At 46.8% G+C, this 18,744-nt stretch overlaps 1 protein-coding gene across 1 annotated transcript in view; it reads right to left on the reverse strand.

Moving 5' to 3' along the window:
* The window catches only part of LOC122754279 (glial fibrillary acidic protein), a 13,344-nt gene extending 1,783 nt beyond the window's left edge, over positions 1–11,561 (reverse strand). Inside the window, exons 1-9 of the mRNA XM_044002554.1 lie at positions 11,013–11,561; positions 8,581–8,641; positions 8,117–8,212; positions 7,079–7,240; positions 6,514–6,639; positions 6,091–6,311; positions 5,361–5,404; positions 1,358–1,443; positions 1–682 (exon numbers count right to left, since the gene is read on the reverse strand). The exon at positions 1–682 is cut by the window's left edge and continues 1,783 nt beyond it. Coding sequence (XP_043858489.1) covers positions 644–682; positions 1,358–1,443; positions 5,361–5,404; positions 6,091–6,311; positions 6,514–6,639; positions 7,079–7,240; positions 8,117–8,212; positions 8,581–8,641; positions 11,013–11,464 — 1,287 coding nt within the window. The 5' untranslated portion in view covers positions 11,465–11,561 and the 3' untranslated portion in view covers positions 1–643. The remainder of the gene's footprint in view (positions 683–1,357; positions 1,444–5,360; positions 5,405–6,090; positions 6,312–6,513; positions 6,640–7,078; positions 7,241–8,116; positions 8,213–8,580; positions 8,642–11,012) is intronic.
* Between the last annotated feature and the right edge of the window lie 7,183 nt (positions 11,562–18,744).

The following is an 18,744-nucleotide window of genomic DNA, read 5'->3' on the forward strand; positions in this document are numbered from 1 at the left end:
GTTATAATGATTAATAACTACCTCCATGAATCCCCCCAGCTTCTCCCAGGGTTAGGGCCAGAGAACGGGAAATCGACCTCTGCCTTGTCCTGAGGATCGCTGCCTTCGCCTTCTCCTTCAGCCTGATAATAAGGAGCCTAGACAATCCCCCACCCCCACCAGCTCCAATACCAATACCCTCCTCCTTAGTCTAGGAATGACAGCTCTGGGGCTTCCTGGTGCCCTGGCAATAGTTACCATAGAAACAAGAATGTGGGGAGGGTCAAGGGGGAGCAACCTCCAGCAATGTTCTCCCCTCTGATTCACTCTCCTCCCTACTAGACTAAACCAAACTGATTTCTAAGCACCTCTAACATCATCCCCCTTATGATTAGTGCCAGAAATACAGACACTAGAGGCTCATTCTGTCCAGTTAGTAGGGAAAGGGGATTGGGGAAGGCAGAGAACTGACAAGTGTAGCACCAGCCCTAATGCTGATGGGAACCTAAGACAGACAAAGCCGCCAAGAAGCTGGGGGTGGGGGAGGGGAGGAGGCCACGCACTATGGGACTTGCATCTGGATAAATCCTCTACAACTTCTCACTTAGGGATGGAGGCAGCTACTCTGCCTGATGTTGTAGGGGCTGTTTGGATGAGCCCCAATTCACACATCTTTGTGTTCCTGCGTAGACTCCTTAATGACCTAAATGGAGAGAGAGAGAGAACATGTTTGATGGAAGGGCAAGACAAGGCACAGTTAGCCCAAGTTTTCCCATTGATCCTATTGGCAGGACCTTTTCCCTGACTTAGGAAACTGGAGCCCATCTCTCCAGATCTCCCCTTCCTACTCACATTGTGGGGCAATGAGGGTTAAGTGACTTGCCCAGGGTCACATAGCTAGTAAGTGTCAAGTATCTAAGGCTGGATTTGAACTCAGGTCCTCCTGAATCCAGAGCCGGTGCTTTATCCCCTGTGCCACCTTAGCTGCCCCCTAATCCCTTTATTCTTAACTAGGATCATTCATCTTAATGGCCTTTGCTTCCCTGGGTTCATTCAAATGCTGGTTCTAACACTAGCCGTGTGACCTTGGGCAAATTATCTAGACACTCCCAGCCTCAGTTTTACTCTCATTTAAATAGATGAAAATATCTCTGCCTACAGTCCTAGAGCCAAACTGGGAAGAAGGGGAAGAGTTGGGAGAGACTTGGGCTTCTGTCTTCTCATTGCTTTCCTTTCCATATTATCCCTCCTCATGAGACACAGACTATGGCTCCCCCTCCATCTTGGGTCCCTGGGAAACCCCTCGAGACCAAATTCTAATTCAGCCTGTGGTACTGGGCTGGTGGGAAGGGTTCCTTCCAGACTTGCAGTCAGTTACCTCTCCATCACGCATCTCCACAGTCTTTACCACAATGCTTCTCTTGAGATGACCCTCTGACACAGACTTGGTGTCCAAGCTGGTCTCTGCAGGCAAAAAAAGGACATTTTCTTATGATCAGGCACTCTAGGCATCAGGGCCCCATCTACCTTACTCCCCTACTTACCCCCAGTTATACAGGCAGAGCCCCAAGACAGTATTCTGTTCTCCTACCACTCCCACCCCCAGAAAAATACCTCCTAGCACAGAATTGGAGGACAAAGGTCACTGAGTCACAGAAAGAATGAATCAGGGATCACACTGAAGAAGTTAAAAGCAACTTCATTAGTTGTTTCTCCCCCTCTTGGGAGAAAGAGAGATTAAATACTCCACTGGCCTGTTTTTAAAATTAAGAATAGGCAATATAAAACTTTCCTCAATACAAGAAAAGCTCTTGGGGACATAATTCTCTGTTCTGGTCTCAGTGCATAGCCAAAGGGATAAGAAAACCAAGCCAAGGGCTGAGTGGAGGGGGAGGTTCTCCAAACAAACCCAATAGGGGTCATAGGAAAAAATGGAGAAAAAATGTGTGTGTAGTGGGGAAAAAAACCACCTTGGTTTCACTAAGTCCTGGACCTACTGCTACCTCTCTGTGTGATCTTGGACACAGTTGACCCTGTTGAGTTCAGTTGCATCCTAGTTGGAAACTGAGGGATTTGTTCTTCATGGTTTCTAAGGTCCTTTCCAGCTTTGATATTCTGTTATTATGGAAATGAATCTTGGTTGAGTCTTTGGGCACTCAAAGACTAGCACATAGGTTTTCTTTGTAGGTGTACTGGAGGAAGTTGTTCCTGGAATCACAATACTTGGGTGTAAGGCTTGGCTCTATCACTTAATAGATGCATGATGTTGGTCACCTCAATTCATTTTACATCCCCGGGCCTCAGTTTCCTCATCTGTAAAATGAGAGGACTAGACTAACTGTAGTTTTAAGATCCCTTCCCTGGGAGGGACCTCGGGTGTCATGAAACACTCCTTAGAGATTATGGGCTGGCCACCCATTACTATTCCTATGGCTAACAAACTCCCACTACTTGTTTCTTCCCATGTTCCTATATTACTCAGCCGTTACTCACCAAGGACCAAACTGTCTTCAACCTACTCTTAAATACCCATGTTCCATTCTAAAGATTCCCACCCCTTTCAGTGTGCCCTCTGGAATTCCCGTTCCATGGTGAATAATTGTCCCTCTTTTTCTCATACTGTTTCCACCTACTTGTCCTCATTGAGACCTGGCTTCCTTCCAGAAAACTCTGGTCATCCTCTCCAGCACTAGCTGTACCTTTCCTCTTGCACATATTCATCCCAATTCCCTATTCAAACAGCTATTATATGAATTCAAGTCTTCATCACTAGATTGTTGCAATAACTGTCTATTGCAATAACCTGATCTCCAGGCCTTAAGTCTCTTTTCACCCCTGTCCATCTTCTATACCAGTAGTGTTAAGCTCAAAAAGAAGAGGGGGCAGTCATCCATACATAGGGATCCCAGATGACCTCATATTGCCCTAGTTTTAAAATGTAATGTTATCTGGGGGCAGCTAGGTGGTGCAGTGGATAAAGCACCAGCCCTGGATTCAGGAGTACCTGAGTTCAAGTCTGGCCTCACACACTTGACACTTACTAGCTGTGTGACCCTGGGCAAGTCACTTAACCCCCATTGCCCCCAAAACCAAACCAAAACAAAACAAAATAATGTTATCTGTGTTTTATTGTATTTTTATTTACTTTGTTAAATATTTCCCAATTACATTTTTTTTTTAGTGAGGCAATTGGGGTTAAGTGACTTGCCCAGGGTCACACAGCTAGTAAGTGTTAAGTGTCTGAGGCCGGATTTGAACTTCTGACTCCAGGGCCGGTGCTCTATCTGCTGTGCCACCTAGCTGCCCCTCCCAATTACATTTTAATCTGGTTCTCGTACACTTGAGAATGTGGGCCACCTCTGTTCTATGCAATCACCAATGTGATTTTCCTTAAGCACATATCTGAACAAGTTACTCCCTTACTTAATAAACTTCAATGGCTCCCTATTTTTTTTTTTTTTGGTGAGGCAACTGGGCTTAATTGACTTGCCCAGGGTCACACAGCTAGTATCAAGTGTCTGAGGTGGGATTTGAACTCAGCTCCTTCTGAATCCAGAGCCGGTACTCTATCCACTGTGTCACCTAGCTGCCCCCTATGTTACCTTTTATAGCATTTCAAAACCTGGATGGCTCTAACCTGTCTTTCCAACTCCATCCTACATTATTTCTCTTATGTAATTTAGTCAACCTGACTTTTTTCTGTTCCTCACAGACTCGATTCCCCATCTCCATGCCTTTATATTGGCCACCTCCCAGGCCTGCCCAATCCCTCTCTTACTTCAAGCACTGCCTTCCACATGAAGCCTTTCCTAATCCCCCAATTGCTAGTACCCCCTAACTACCTTGTATTTATTTGCATTTGTTCTCTTTACGTTAATTCTGTGTATACAGAGTATATGTATTTTAATTTATATAGATGTATTAAATATGCACTTGTTAATCCATTCAAAGGTAAGCTCCTTAAGAGTAGAGATGATTTCATCCTTTGTATGTGTATTCCTAGTGCCTGACACATAGTAGGTACTTGTTGATTGATTAATTGATTGAGTGATGGAATCCTACCCTTTCATCTTTACAAGGAGAGTCAGGGAGCCAAGAGAAATTAGAACTGATCTCTATTTACATTATATTGAATAACAAGGATAACTATTATTTTGAGACTTCATGGAAATTAGTAAAACCCCCCAATCTCATTTGTTATTTTGATCCTCTGCCTTTTGCCTTGTAATTAATGAGATTTCCTCAGAGTGAAGAAATCCCTGCTGTTCAAATGGCGAGCTCTCTCCACCAAGGCAAATCCCAACTCGTCTTTGACTTAATAGATACATCCCAGGGAAGTTGTGGGAAGAACATGGGTCACACAGTGATGGAGGTGAGATTTGAACCTGTCTCCTTTATCTCTGCTTCTGGGAGTCTTGAACTTCCTTCAAGGCCCAATTCCAGTACCAAAGCTTTTCTTGATTCTCTCAGTGGTTAGTACTGTCCCCCTTTCAGTCCCATGTTGAAATGACGGTGTGTATGTGTGTATAATATTTCTTATCTATGAACAATCATACCCCTGGAAGACTATAAACTCTTTGAGGGCAAGAACTGTCTTGCTCTTTTTTTGTTTTGTTTGGTTTGGTTTTTGGTGAGGCAATTGGGGTTAAGTGACTTGCCCAAGGTCACACAGCTAGTTAAGTGTCAAGTGTCTGAGGTCAGATTTGGACTCAGGTCCTCCTGAATCCAGGGCCAGTGCTTTATCCACTGCACCACCTAGCTGCCCCTGTCTTGCTCTTTTATTTGTATCCCAAGCACCTAGTATGGTGTCTAGCACATAGTAGGTGATTTAAAAATATTTGTTCACTGTTCCCAGACTCCAAGCCTAGAACTTTATCTACTATGTCACATGTCTTCTTCCCTGAAGTTATTGGAGGAACCCCACTCCTTAAAAATCCTCAGAAGATTATGTGAGATATGGGGAAGGGGGAAGCTGAGAGACTACTTTCTGTGTCCCCCCTTAGACCCTGAAACAGGAATATTAATCTTTACCACAAATAATTTTTACCACAACCCTTAAAGAATGAGCCTCAGGTGGGAGAACAGGTGGAAAGAGCCAAGACAGGGATCAGAAGGTCATTCCATAAGGTCTATTGAAGAAAGGGCTAGAGGTTTATCTCTTGGACACCCAGGGGATCCCCAGGAGGTGGATATTAGCAGGAAACCCTGGTGTTCCCAATGGCCCTTCAGGTAGAGACCCTCTTTTCCTCATAGGCACTAGAACAGATAGATGGCACTCTGCTACCCCAACATGGTCCTCAGTGGGTCCCCTCCCTCCCCAGGCCTTCACACCCCACCCTACCCCACCCCACTCATTCCCTCCTCCTGCCATCCCCACTGACCTCTGATCTGCAGATTGGAGAATGTCTGTACAGGAATGGTGATGCTAAAAGAGGGCAGAGAATGAGCAGCATGAGCAGGAGTGGAAGGGCGTGGGGGATGGAGGAGACCCCAAACTTTCTGTGCTCCCTGGGAAAGTCAGGGCCAAAACAACTGTGGGTGCCTCTATTCAACCCAGTCACACACACAGCCCTTTCCAGACTTATTCCATCAGCAACAGGGACATCTGAGATCTGTGTGATCTCTCTCATCTTTTGGATGGGCAAGAAGAGAGGCATCAGGAGCCAAACAGGCCAAAGGGTCATGGGAATAAAGTCAAGAGGTCCATAAGTTGGGATGAGAATAGAATGAGTAGGTCGGAACTGGACAGAGCCATAACTGGGGCAGGGTGACTGGGGCTTTACCCTAGGGTGCCAAAATTTAGATGGTGATGACAGTGCTTGTATACCTTTGCAGGATAGAAACAACTGAGCTGAGCAAGAATATTAGTTAAAATAGAAAGGTATGAGATATTATACTTGTGGTCATACGACAGATGAACTCTTCTCTGACCCACCCCCATGGTAGCCTCCCTAGCTATCTTTGAGGATGTATTTAATATCACTTGCCAGGGGGAATTTTGTGCTGCTTGCCTGGGTACAAAAAATGGCTTTTTAGGGTTCTGAGGATGGGACCTCCTGGTCAGGGTCCAGAGTGTGGAAGTCCCAGTTAGCACCAGCAACAAAAGCTTACCGGTTTTCCTCTCCTTCCAGCAGTTTCCTGTAGGTGGCAATCTCAATGTCTAGGGCCAATTTGACATTGAGAAGCTCCTGGTACTCCTGCAGGTGCCGGGCCATCTCGTCCTTGAGGCTCTGCCCATCTTCCTCCAGCCTCACCAATGCTTCCTGGTAGCCAGCTGCCTCCCGGGCATGCCGCTCCTCTAGCTCCCGCATCTGCCTCTCCAGGGACTCATTCTTCCCAAACAAATGCCATAGCTCATGTCTTTATGGGATACATCCTGGGACACCACCCTTGGGTACCACCCCTGGGCACCATACCCAAAGTACCCTCAGCCCAGTCCCTCAGGGGTGAGCACAGGGGATACATTGTCTTGGTCTGTGTCCATGTGATCCTATTTGCCCAATAGTGGGATTCTTGCCCCCCTCCCTTGCTCACAGTGCCACGAAGAGACTCCAGGTCACAGGTCAGTGACTGCAGCTGTCGACGGTACTCATTGGCCTCGTGCTTGGCCTGGCGAAGTAACTCCACATTCCGGGCTGCAGCATCTGTCAAGTCTGCAAACTGGAGGGGATGGAGGAAAGAGAAAGAGTGGGTTTGGCTTGGGGTGGAGGGGTAGATAAACTCTGGGGCTGGCACTGAGAGGACTGAAGGTGGGGGAAACATGAAGGCTCAGGGAGGAGTACAGACAAAAGAGGCATGGAGCTAGTGGAAGAGGGGGGTAGGCCTTTCTAAAATTCCATTAACTCTCCACACCCTAGAGTGAGTCTCCCCTCTCACTACCACCCAAACTCACTGATTCACTTTCCTCCATCCCCTGCCACACCCTTCCTTTCTCAGAGCACCAAACAGATATAGAAGTGATAGATGTTAAGTATGAAAAGAACGAGGTATCATACAAAGTGGTATTTCTGTTGGGGAGGAAGTAGAGAGAAGTGTACCCACAGGGCAGGGACACTTGGGGCTCAGAAGGTGGGCTTTGAGATCCAGAGGACAGACCTACCTTGGACCGGTACCACTCCTCAGTCTCCTGCATGTTACTGGAGGCCACGGCCTCGTACTGGGTTCGGATCTCACGCAGGGCAGCAGTGAGGTCTGGTTTGGCCATGTCTAGTTCCACATGTACCTGATGCTGGGCCAGCTGCTCCTGTAGCTCTCGGATCTCCTGGGTGGGGAAGGGGAGAAGTTAGAGGCCTGAAGATCTCCCACGTACGGGATCTTTGCCCTTCCTTTGCCCTCCATCTCACTGATCCCTCCTCTTCCTTTCCCAGACACTGAGGGGTTGTAGATTATAAGCAATGGGGCCAAGGCCCAAGTTAGGGAAATAGGAATAAAAGCCTATTGTGCCCTAGCAGGGGTAAGAAGGAATCTGAGTGTCCTGAGTATATAGATCCATGGGATGCCACCTCTCTCCTCCCCTTGGTCTCTTCTCTTCTGTGAGACTCTGAGGCATAGGTCAAGGCTGGCACTGAAATGGAAAGCTAGGGGCCAAGGGAGGTGAGAAGTAAGGGTCCAGAGGTGATTGTGCACACGGATGAAATTCTGTGTGTGTGTGTGTGTGTGTGTGTGTGTGTGTGTGTAAGAAAGAGATGAAAGGAGAGGGAGAAGGCCAGAGGAGGAAAGAACGAGAGAAACAGACACAAACACAAAAAGGTGGTGTATGAGAGATAGAGAGCGAAAGGGAAAGGGTGGGGAGGAAAAGGAGGAGGAGGAAGAGGAGGAGACAGAGAGAGAGAGACAGAGAGAGAGATGGAGGGGCGGGAGGGGAGAGGAAAAAAGAGACACAGAGACAAAGGAGATATAGAGATGAAGAAAGATTGTGTACATATATGTGTGTTTGTGAGAAAGAGATATTAAGGGACAGTGAAATAATGAGAAGAGAGATGGAAAAAAAGAAGAGAGGAGAAAGAATGGCTTCTATCCATGGCTATGAGCTTTGGGAATTTGCGTGCATGTAACTGTCCAGTGTGTGTGCCTGGGGGTTTGGGGGCTTAGGGAACACAAGGAGAAGGGAAATTCTTGTACACCCTGGTTTTCTCACTTCTTCATGAATCTTCCTGAGAAAGCGGATCTCTTCCTGCAGAGACTCGACCTTCCGTTCCAGATCCAGGCGGGCCAGAGCAGCTTCATCAGCCTCCTGTGGCAGGGAAAGGAGAAGGACTAGCTCTGAGCCCAGTATATCCCCTTCCTCCCCACCATCCCCCCCACCATGCATACACATAATATTCTCCTCATCCCTCAGCTCTGCCCCGGCTTCTGTTATCCAGGGACAGGGCTCTTCACTGAGACCAGGGAACAGGACAGAAGATGAGTACAACAGGGTCAGAAGAGAGGGCTGGAGACAAGCCAGGCGCAGTGAAAGGCGGCCAAGCTTAAGTATGGTGAATTAGGGAGAGACAAAGGCAGAGATTGGGGAGGGGACAGAGACAAGGGACAGAGAGAGGCTGAGCTTAGGGGGCACCACCTTTCACCCTGGCTCCTTCCAGCCCCTCCAAATCCCCTGACCTGTCTATAAGCTGTTAAGTTGTTCTCTGCCTCCTGCCGAAGGTTGGTTTCATCCTGGAGCCTGAAGGGAAGGGAATAAACATTTATACAGCCACTAGGATGTGGCAGGTGCTTTTTTACAAATATGATCTCATTTGATCCTGGGAAGCACCCTGGGAAGTGGGTGCTATTATTATCATTCTTGTTTTTACAGTAGAAGAAACTGAGGCAGACAGAGGTTAAGCGACTTGCCCAGGGTCACACAAATCAGAAATATCTGCGGTTGGATTTGAAATTATGCCTTCCTTACTCCATGCCTGGCACTTGATCCACTCTGCCGCATAACGGCCTAAAATTGCCCATGAGATGTTTGAAGGCAACAGAGAGAAGGGCCACAACAATCCTCTAAGGTAAAGGGGAAGTTAAGGGGAGGACAAAACATTTGGGCCCGACACTGTACACATGCTCTGACAAACACACATCAGATAGAATCGTAGTCATGAGTTCTTGGGGCTAGAAGGGACTTCTCCAATCACCTAGCCCCATTCCCTCATTTCACGGATGAGAAAACACAGATGAGGTCCAGAGTGGGGGGAGTGACTTGCTCAAAGTCACGCAGCTAGTTAATGGATCCTATACACACATCATTCCACCAGCCCATCTACATTTCTATACACAATGATAGGCACACATAGAAAACCCTCCCTCACCTCCTCTTTCCTTCCTGTCCCCTCCAATAGCCCAGAAGGTTCTCTGTGGGGTTTCTCTCTATTGCCCATTCAACCTTGGGCAGCACAGGCTCCCCGAGAACATGCCTATTAAGAGCATGTGAGCAGATTGTCAACATGGCCCTGGAGTGAGGAACACATCTCTAAATCTGGATGTCAGCCCGGCCCTACCCAAATGCTAAGACTCCTGAGTAGCATCTCAAAGACCTCTTTAGATTGGCTCCTTAGGGGCGGCTGGGTGGTGCAGTGGTTAGAGCTCCAGCTCTGGATTCAGGAGTATCTGAGTTCAAATCCGGCCTCAGACACTTGACACTAGCTGTGTGACCCTGGGTAAGTCACTTAACCCCCCATTGCCCTGAAAAAAAAAAAAAAGATTGGCTCCTTATCCCAACTCATTCTCTGAACTTTCCAGCTAATATTTCCCAATCTCTCCAGGGAGTCCCTGCTGATGTATATATCTCCCTTCCCTGCTTAGAACAAGGCTCTGCCCACAAGGGATAGTCAGTCTGCAGTCTAGATAAACTGATGACTGAATGACTAAAGGGTCACCATATTCTTTTGGGGGGGCAGGGCAATGGGGGTTAAGTGACTTGCCCAGGGTCACACAGCCAGCAAGTGTCAAGTGTCTGAGGCTGGACCTGAACTCAGGCACTCCTGAATCCAGGGCCAGCGCTCCATCCACTGCGCCATCTAGCTGCCCGGGTCACCATATTCTTAGAGGTGATTATGAAGAATAACATGAACAGGAGTCTCACACATCCTGGCACCCTACTCTATTCTCACTCTTTAGCCCTCTCCCTTCCTTTCTCCCCAGCCTTATTTGAGACTCCTCATCTCCAGGATGCCTTCTTTAATTCTTCCCACCTGACTTCCTTCCATTCCCTGTGCATTCCCCTAGCATGGATGCTCACAGCTCTACCGAAGACTCCATCCTTGTCTATATTCTGGATGCATCTCTTATGTACCTGGTCAGATTGGTAGCTTTCCTGGAGGAGTGTGTGTGTGTGTGTGTGTGTGTGTGTCTGCTGTGGGCTCAGCACAGGACTCTGCTCATGGTCTGTGGGAGGAGCAGAATAATGAGCTGAGTGACTATTGGGCCCCCAAAACCAGAGTTTGAAGAGCAATATGAACAGCAGTTTCATATACACCCAGGATCTAACTCTCTCTTTCCCTCTGACACTCACATACCTTTCTCCCTCCTTGATTTCTACACAGTCCTGAGTGAGCCCCAGAGAGGTCAAGCAAGATGCCCAGAGTGACCCAGTCAGGCAAAAGTTGCCAGAGCCCAGGCACCCTGGCACTTGTCCCATCTAGAGTGAGCTACTTCTCCAAGAAGCAGACACATTTTCCCAGGGGGAGAAAACGGAGAAGGAAAAGCTTTGGTGGCTTCCAGATTTGGCCCTGAGGTCTACTCTCCCTACCTTTTCTAGCCTCATCTCTTCCCATTTTCCCCAGCCTCATGGCAGACCCAAGAAGCAGGGACCCCTCTTATGAAGTTGGGGAAAAGCAGACCATAACATCAGAGATTTAGAGTGAGAAGGGACCTCAGAAATCACCTAATCCAACCCCTTCATTTTATCGAAGAGGAAATTGAAGCCCAGAGAGGTTGTGACTTGCCCTGGGTTACCCAGCACCTTACCATGCTCTAGTGAGGGTAACCAACCCATTCAAAGTCACACTGCACCCTCTCCTCTCCCTTCTCCCTTAGGATAACCACCCACTCACTTCTGTCTCAGGGTGGCCAGATCTTCAGCCAGGTTATCCCTCTCGATCTCTAGCCGGGCACTGCTGGCAGTCAGCTGGTCCAGCTGAAACCGGAGGCGGTGCAGCTCAGCCTGGTAGACGTCGGCAAGCTTGGTAGGCTCTTTGCCCCGAAGCTGATTGAGCTCCCCTGCCAGAACCTTGTTCTGTTGCTCCAGAAAACGGACCTTCTCGATGTAGCTGGCAAAGCGGTCATTGAGCTCCATCATCTCAGCCCGTTCACTGGACCGCGTTTCTTTGAAATTGGCATTGAGTGCTTCAGCCATTGAGAAGTCAACCCGGGTGGGAAGTGGAGGTGGCATTCTGCTCGGGGACAGCCGGAGGACCGGAGCCACTCGGCGGGCGCCCGGGAAGCGTACCACCACCTCGGAGGCATAGGAGCGGCGGGCAGAGGAGGTGATTCGCCGTCTGTCCATCTTGGCCCCAGTTCTGGCTGGAGCAGGGGGCCTCAAGGGGGCTTTATAGAGAGGCACACCCAGCTCCACTACCCTGAGCTGTTGGTGCTTGGCACTGCCCATGTTTACTTTGGCACTGTCCCTTGGAAAGGAATGAGGCGCTGACCAAAGCCCCCCGGGGGCCCTCTCTTCCCGCTCCCCCCTCCCCATCTCATTATTCTATTAAAGGGAGGAGACAGGGGAAGAAAGTCTCCCTGTATTTTTGCGGGCCTTTGTATTCTTCAGGGAATCAGAATAAATTGTCCTACTGTGACACACCTCACAGTGCTTCCCACTCCAAACACAGGGCATTCCTTATGGAGGGCATTCCCTTCTCTGGACAGAGGCCAGGATACTGCCATTCCCCCCAAGACTCTCCTTCTACCCCTGTTTCTTTATGCTTTGGACCTGGAGCTTGGCTAGGACCTAAAAACCTGGCTCCTAAAATCTCAAAGCAGGAAAAGAGCTTCAAGACCTTATAATCCAACTCTCTTATTTTTGTAGAAGAGGAAACTGAGGTCCAGAGAGGTCCTTGGTTATGTAATCAGTGACAAAAGTAGGGCTAGAACTCAGGCCCTCTTGAGTCTGCTGCTCTTTCTTGGGACTCCTCGGTTTTCCTTCTTGAGAGAAAGGGAGAGGAATGACTTTGGGGAGTTGGGGAGGTGGGGGAGATTGGTCAAGGATGAACCAGGGAAAGCATAAGACTCTCCGGGCCTTTCCCAACCATGCCATGCTTCATTGGTTCACAAGCCTCCTCTGACTGGATCAGTCCCCTCACCAGAGCCCAGGACTGGACAGCTCCACAAAGCCATTACAGATGGCCCAGGCTGCTGTGCTGTGCTGAGCTGTCTCCCAGGGAGAGTTCCCAGGGTCCCTTCTTCAACACTCTATCCTCTCCCTTCCCCCACCAATATCTCACTGAAGATTTATAGCCCTTGAGTTCCCACACATCAGATCCTCTAGGTTCCCAGGCAGAGGAACTAGGGACTGGTACTCTGGGAAATAAGGAGATGGGGAGGAGGAGATCTTTGGGAACAAGTTACCCTTGAAGGTAAACTTTGGACCAGGAGTTCTGATGACTGGGTCCTTTCCCGTCTCCAAACCTGAGTGTTCTTGCTTTGATAACATAAGGCTCAAGCACCAGTCCCCAGACTCCTGGGCTTCTGTGAGATAGGCAACACCATTCCCCCCCCCAACCCCCCAACCCACCCCCGCCCCAATTATTTTCAGGCTGCTGATTTCTACTTGCCTGGGAACTTGCTGAAAGGGTTCTTGTTCTGAGGGGTTTGGGAGGAGGAAAATGTCCTCCCCCCAGGAGGCAAAGCTGCTTTTATCCTAGGGATGCAAGACTGCCAAACCAGGGTGCTGCCCAAGCTCTCAGCTCAATGGGCTTCTCGGAAAGAAGTGGAGTCGGGCTGATGAGCAGTAGGCAGTGGGCTCTGTGCCCACCCTGGAGCCATTGTGTCTGTGCCAAGGTGAGTCATACAGTGGGCAGAAGAGGCTGGGCAAGGGGAGCAGAGACAGGGGAGGCTGGAGGAGGGAGACCAAAAGCTAAGAGAAATCATCTTCAGAGAGAGGCCCTAGTTTCTAGCTGCTGCCCCCTCTCCAACCTTTCCACAAAGCCAACTTGACCCTCCCTGCCAGTTTCTCTGGGAAACTCTGGGAAACTCAGAGGAACCTTGAGTCTGTATCACAAAGCATTGTCCCCAGCTAAAACGCCTTCTATAATTGGCCTGGGGCCAGATCTCGGCATTTCCCTTGAGCCTCAGTAGAGAGGAAGAGCCAGATGATGTCCATGGTCCTAGAGCTTGTACTACTCAAAGGCCTTTAGGTCTGGAGCATTTGGCTTGGGCTGCCTCTGGGGTAGGAAGAGGGCTGGCTGGGAGGTATTAGGCAGTGGGCAAGACTGTGAGGCTGGATTTCTTTGGCTCTGTCTGGAATTTTTCATCTTTATCTATCTATCTATTTATTTTTGCAGGGCAATGAAGGTTAAGTGACTTGCCCAGGGTCACACAGCTAGTGTCAAGTGTCTGAGCCCGGATTTGAACTCAGGTCCTCCTGAATCTAGGGCCGGTGCTTTATCCACTCTACCACTTAGCCGTACCCCTCATCTTTATTTTTTAAGAGAGAAACTGAGGAGATTTCCATTGGGGCTCAGGATCCAGAGCAGTGTACTTCTACCGGCATTCCTTCCACCAACACCCTGCCATTTACATCCAAGAGAAAACAAAGCTCCAGTGAACTTTAAAGATTGCAATCAAGTCCAGTCAAGAAGCATTTATCAAGTGCCTACTACATACAGTGCCAGATACTGTGCTAAGCACTGGGGATACAAAGAATGTCAAAATACAGTCCCTGCCTTCGGGGAGCTCACATTCTTTTTTTTTTTCACTTAATAGTATTTTATTTTTTCCTAATTACATGTAAAGATAATTTTCAACATTCATTTTTGTAAGATTTTGAGTTCCAAAATTTTCTCCCTTCCTCCCTTGTCTCCCCCCTGCCCAAGACAGCAAGCAATCTGATATAGGTTATACAGTACAATCGTGTTAAGCATATTTCCACATTAGTCATATTGTGGAAGAAGAATCAGAACAAAAGGGAAAAACCATGAGAAAGAAAAAACAAAAACCAAACAAACAAGAGTGAAAATAGTATGCTTCCATCTGCATTCAGACTCCATAGTTCTTTTTCTGGATGTAGAGAGCATCTGGAAGCTCACATTCTAATGGGGCCAACAACAGGCAAACGTGTACAAACCATATCTATATATACATGTCTACATCTATGTCTGTCTGTCTATCATCTATCTGTCCGTTTGTCTGTCTATCTATCTATCTATGCTTAATTGGAGATAAGGCACTAACATTAAGGGGGTCTCAGAAAAGCTTCTTGGAGAAAGATTCTCTATTTATTTATTTATTTTTGCAGGGCAATGAGGGTTAAGTGACTTTCCCAGGGTCACACAGCTAGTAAGTGTCAAACGTCTAAGGCTGGATTTGAACTCAGGTCCTCCTGAATCCAGGGCCGTTGCTTTATCCACTACACCACTTAGCTGCTTTGAAGAGAGATTCTAGCTGACAATATGAATCCAAGGAAGCCAGGAGATGGACATCAGGAAACAGAAGACATCCAGTGGAAATTCACAGATTTGGAAGGGAGTCCACTTTCAAGAAACAGCCAGGAGGCCAGTGGAAGGGAATAAGAAGTCACGTAAACAAGCTAGGTGGTCTTTCTTTGCTTTTGTAATGATCATGATGGACCAGTGACATATACCAGCCTTGAGAAATCACCTTCTCTGCTACTTGCTGTCTCTCTGAATCACTGCCCATCCGCCAAGACCTGCCCCATCACTATACCCAGGGGACAGCTCTGAGAGCAGCCCGCTCCTGATTCACCCCCCCCCCATCCTCCTCCCTAACCCTCCCTGAAGCCCTGTTCCTGTTCCTGCCTCCAACCCTATACCCCGTTACTCCCCTCTACACAGTTACAAAAAGAGACACATGATTCTGAGATATGCTCAGCAGGACAGAGGCACCCAAACTACAGCTGGGGGCCCTCAGCTTCATCTGACCACTCTCCCTCTGCCCAAGTTCCCTTCTGACTATCCTCAGCCTTCCAACTTAGATCTTATCGTGACAATATTCTCCCTTCATTTATTTACTTCCTCTATAGTCCAGAACTCCCGCCTCATGAACATCAGGCCAGCAGAGGGTTGGCTCATGGAAAAAGGCTGAAGTTAGCTGACAAGTCAGTCAACTATCAAAAGTCTGGCTGTTGGACTGAGGACCCTTGGTTATATTTTTAATAGAATGTTATAGATTTTTTTTAGAGAATGTTATTTCTTATAGAGCTAGAAAGCACTTTAGAGATCATTTAACTCAGGCATACACTTAATCAATGCTTGTTGATCGACTGACTTATCTTGTTCAACCTTCTCATTTTAAAAATAAAAAACAACAACTGAGGCTTAAGGACATTGTTATAGAATATTGGAAAGATCCTTGGTTCTAGAGTCAAGGGACCTTGGTTCAAATCCTGACTATAAAATTTATTACTCGTGTGACTGTGGGTGAGTCACAGCCTCCCTGGGCCAAAGTTTCCTCTTCTGTAAAATGAGGGAGCTGGACAAGATGGCCGTTGAGGGTCCTTCCAGCTCCAGGCCTATGACCCAAGTGAGTTATCCCCTTGGGGATGAAGGGAACTCAACAGAGATCTACTGACTATAGGACTAAAAGGGGCCAGAGATCCTGACTGGGAGGACAAGAAGTAAGGAAGCTGTTGGCCTGGCCCCTTTGGAGGCTGACCCTAGGGCCAATCTCCTGACCAGTCACTGAGTGAGAGTGAAGCATCTAGTTGGCAGCTAGATGGCAGTGCCCAGCTGCCCAGGCCAGAGTTCCAGCTTAGAGCAGAGAGAACATCCTTAAAGAAAACCTATTTCATCCTTTATAGTAATCCCTCAGTTTCTGACTCCAAAGGGGATTATTCCTTAGCTTCATCACCAAATGTATGATGTCTTCCTGTTTTAAAAAAATCCAGTCTACCCTCAAGGGGGGCGAGGAAGGGTTTGCCACTACTGAGCATATTGAAAAAAATGTACTTGGAGTCAAGAAAACCTGGGTTCGGGTCCTTTCTCTGACACACGGCTGTGTGGCTCTAAGTCACTTCTCAGTGATGTAGGCAACAAAGACAGGAGGTTGCAAATATTGTCAGGAGAGGTTTTTGTTTTTTGTTTTTTTTTTTCAGGGCAATGGGGGTTAAGTGACTTGCCCAGGGTCACACAGCTAGTAAGTGTCAAGTGTCTGAGGTCAGATTTGAACTCAGGTACTCCTGAATCCAGGGCCAGTGCTTTATCCACTGCGCCACCTAGCCGCCCCATCAGGAGAGGTTTTGCCAGAAGTTCCCCTATGCCTATGAAATCAGAGATCTGGATTCTATTTTGTTTTGTTGTTTTAAATGATCGTTTATTTATTTTTAATATTTTTTCTTTTTGAATTTTGAGTTCCCAATTCTCTCCCTCCCTCCTACCCGCTCTCCCACCCACTGAGAGGGCAAGCCCTGTTTATAAACAATATTATTGGATTCTAATTTCTAATCCATTTTGCTTTCTGCTCCTGTTTTATGGGTAAGCTCATCCCATTCATATTCACAGTTATGATTACTGTGTATTCTTTCCATTCCATTTTCTTCTATTTTTTTCTTCTTTCTCTTTTTATCCTGTCCCTCCTCAAAAGTCTGTTTTACTTCTGACTACTGCTTTCCTTAATCAACACTCCCTTTTATCATCCCTTCTCTTTTCTCTTATTCTCTTCCCCTCCTATTTCCCTATTGAGTAAGATAGATTTCTTTTTGTTTGTTTTTTCCATTTGTTTGGAATTTTATTTTTTCCCAAATTACATGTAAAAACAAATTTTAATGTCAATTCTTAAAACTTTATGTTCCAAATTCTCTTCCTCCCTCCCTCACCACACCCCCCCCTTAAGAACTCAAGCAATTCAATATAAGTTATACATGTGTAGTCATGCAAAACATTTCCACATTAGTCAGGTTGTGAAAGAAAACAGACAAAAAACTTTAGAAAAAGGAACTAAAAAATTATGCTTCCATTATATTCAGACACCATCAGTTCCTTCTCTGGAGATGGATTGCATTTTTCATAAGTCCTTCAGAGTTGTCTTGGATGACTGCATTGGTGGAAATAATTAAGTCATTCATAGCAGATCATCTTACAATATTGCTGTTATTTTATATACAGTACATTCCACTACAGTACATCAGCTCATGTAAATCTTTCCACGTTTTTCTGCTAGCACCCTGCTCATCATTTCTTATAGCATAACTGTGTTCCATCATAATCTCATCCGACAGTTTGTTCAGCCATTCCCCAATCGATGGGCACCTCCTCAATTTCAAATTCAACTTTTTTTAATCTCTTTTTGGATACCAACCTAGTAGTGGTATTACTAGGCCAAAAAGTATACATGGTTTTATAGCCCTTTGTCTATAGTTCCAAATTGCTCTACAGAGTGTTTGAATCAGTTTACAACTTTAACAAGAGTGTATTAATGTCTCATTTTCCCCATATCCCCTACATTTGTCATTTTCCTCTGCTGTCCTATTATCCAATCCAACAGGTATGAGGTAGTACCCCAGAATTGTTTTGACCTGAATCTCTCCAATCAATAGTGAGTTAGAACATTTTTTTATATGGCTATAGGTAGCTTTGATTATTTCATCTGAAAACTTCATATTGTTTGATATGATGATTGATAAATTGGGGAATGGCTCTTATTTAAACAACTTTGACTCGGTTCTCTACGTGTTTGAGAACTGAGGCCTGTTAGACAAACTTGCTTTACATTTTAAAAAACTTTTCTTCTCTCTCTCTCTCTCTCTCTCTCTCTCTCTCTCTGGCAATGAGGGTTAAGTGACTTGCCCAGGGTCACACAGCTAGTAAGTGTCAAGTGTTTGAGGCCAGATTTGAACTCAGGTTCTCCTGAATCCAGGGCCAGTGCTTTATACACTGCACCACCTAGCTGCCCCCCCAACATTTTTTCACAGTTACTATTGCTAACTGTATTTCCCTCCATCCTATTCCTTCCCCATAATATTTACTGTTTTCTATCTTCTTTCACCCTATCCCTCCTCAAATGTTTTACTTCTGACTGCCCCCTCCACCAATCTGCACTCCCTTCTTTCACATACCCCCCATTATCCCCTTCCTCTTCTACTTTCCTGAAAGGTAAGATATATTACTATGCCCAGTTGAGTGTGTATGTTATTCTCTCTTTGAGCCAATTCTGATGAGAATAAGGTTCACTCATGCCCCAGCACCTTCCCCAGAGTAAGATAGATTTCTATACACAACTGTGTGTGTGTGGTTATGTGTGTGTGTGATTCTGCCCTCTTTGAACCATTTCCAATGAGAGTAAGATTCAAACATTGCCCATCCACCCAATTTCCCTCTCCACTTACAAAGTTACTGCTGCTGTTGCACCACTACATGTGTGGGCTCCAGACAGGCCTCCACTCTGGTGTCACAGACTTCTAGTACTGATCTCTTAAGTTTTTTTAGGCCAGAAAAATGTCTCACCCCGACCTTTTGTTGACTCTGCTGATCTAAAATTTGATTTGAGGCATTATTTGAAAAGTAGTTTGGAGGAGAATGTTGGGAGAGTTCAGCTGGGTGGCTGGCCCTCATCCATTATCTTGGTTCTGCCAGTCCCCTGAGATCCTTTCAGGAGGTCTATGAGGTCAAAACT

Source organism: Dromiciops gliroides, chromosome 4 (assembly GCF_019393635.1).
Source record: "Dromiciops gliroides isolate mDroGli1 chromosome 4, mDroGli1.pri, whole genome shotgun sequence".
Classification (NCBI taxonomy): Eukaryota; Metazoa; Chordata; class Mammalia; order Microbiotheria; family Microbiotheriidae; genus Dromiciops; species Dromiciops gliroides.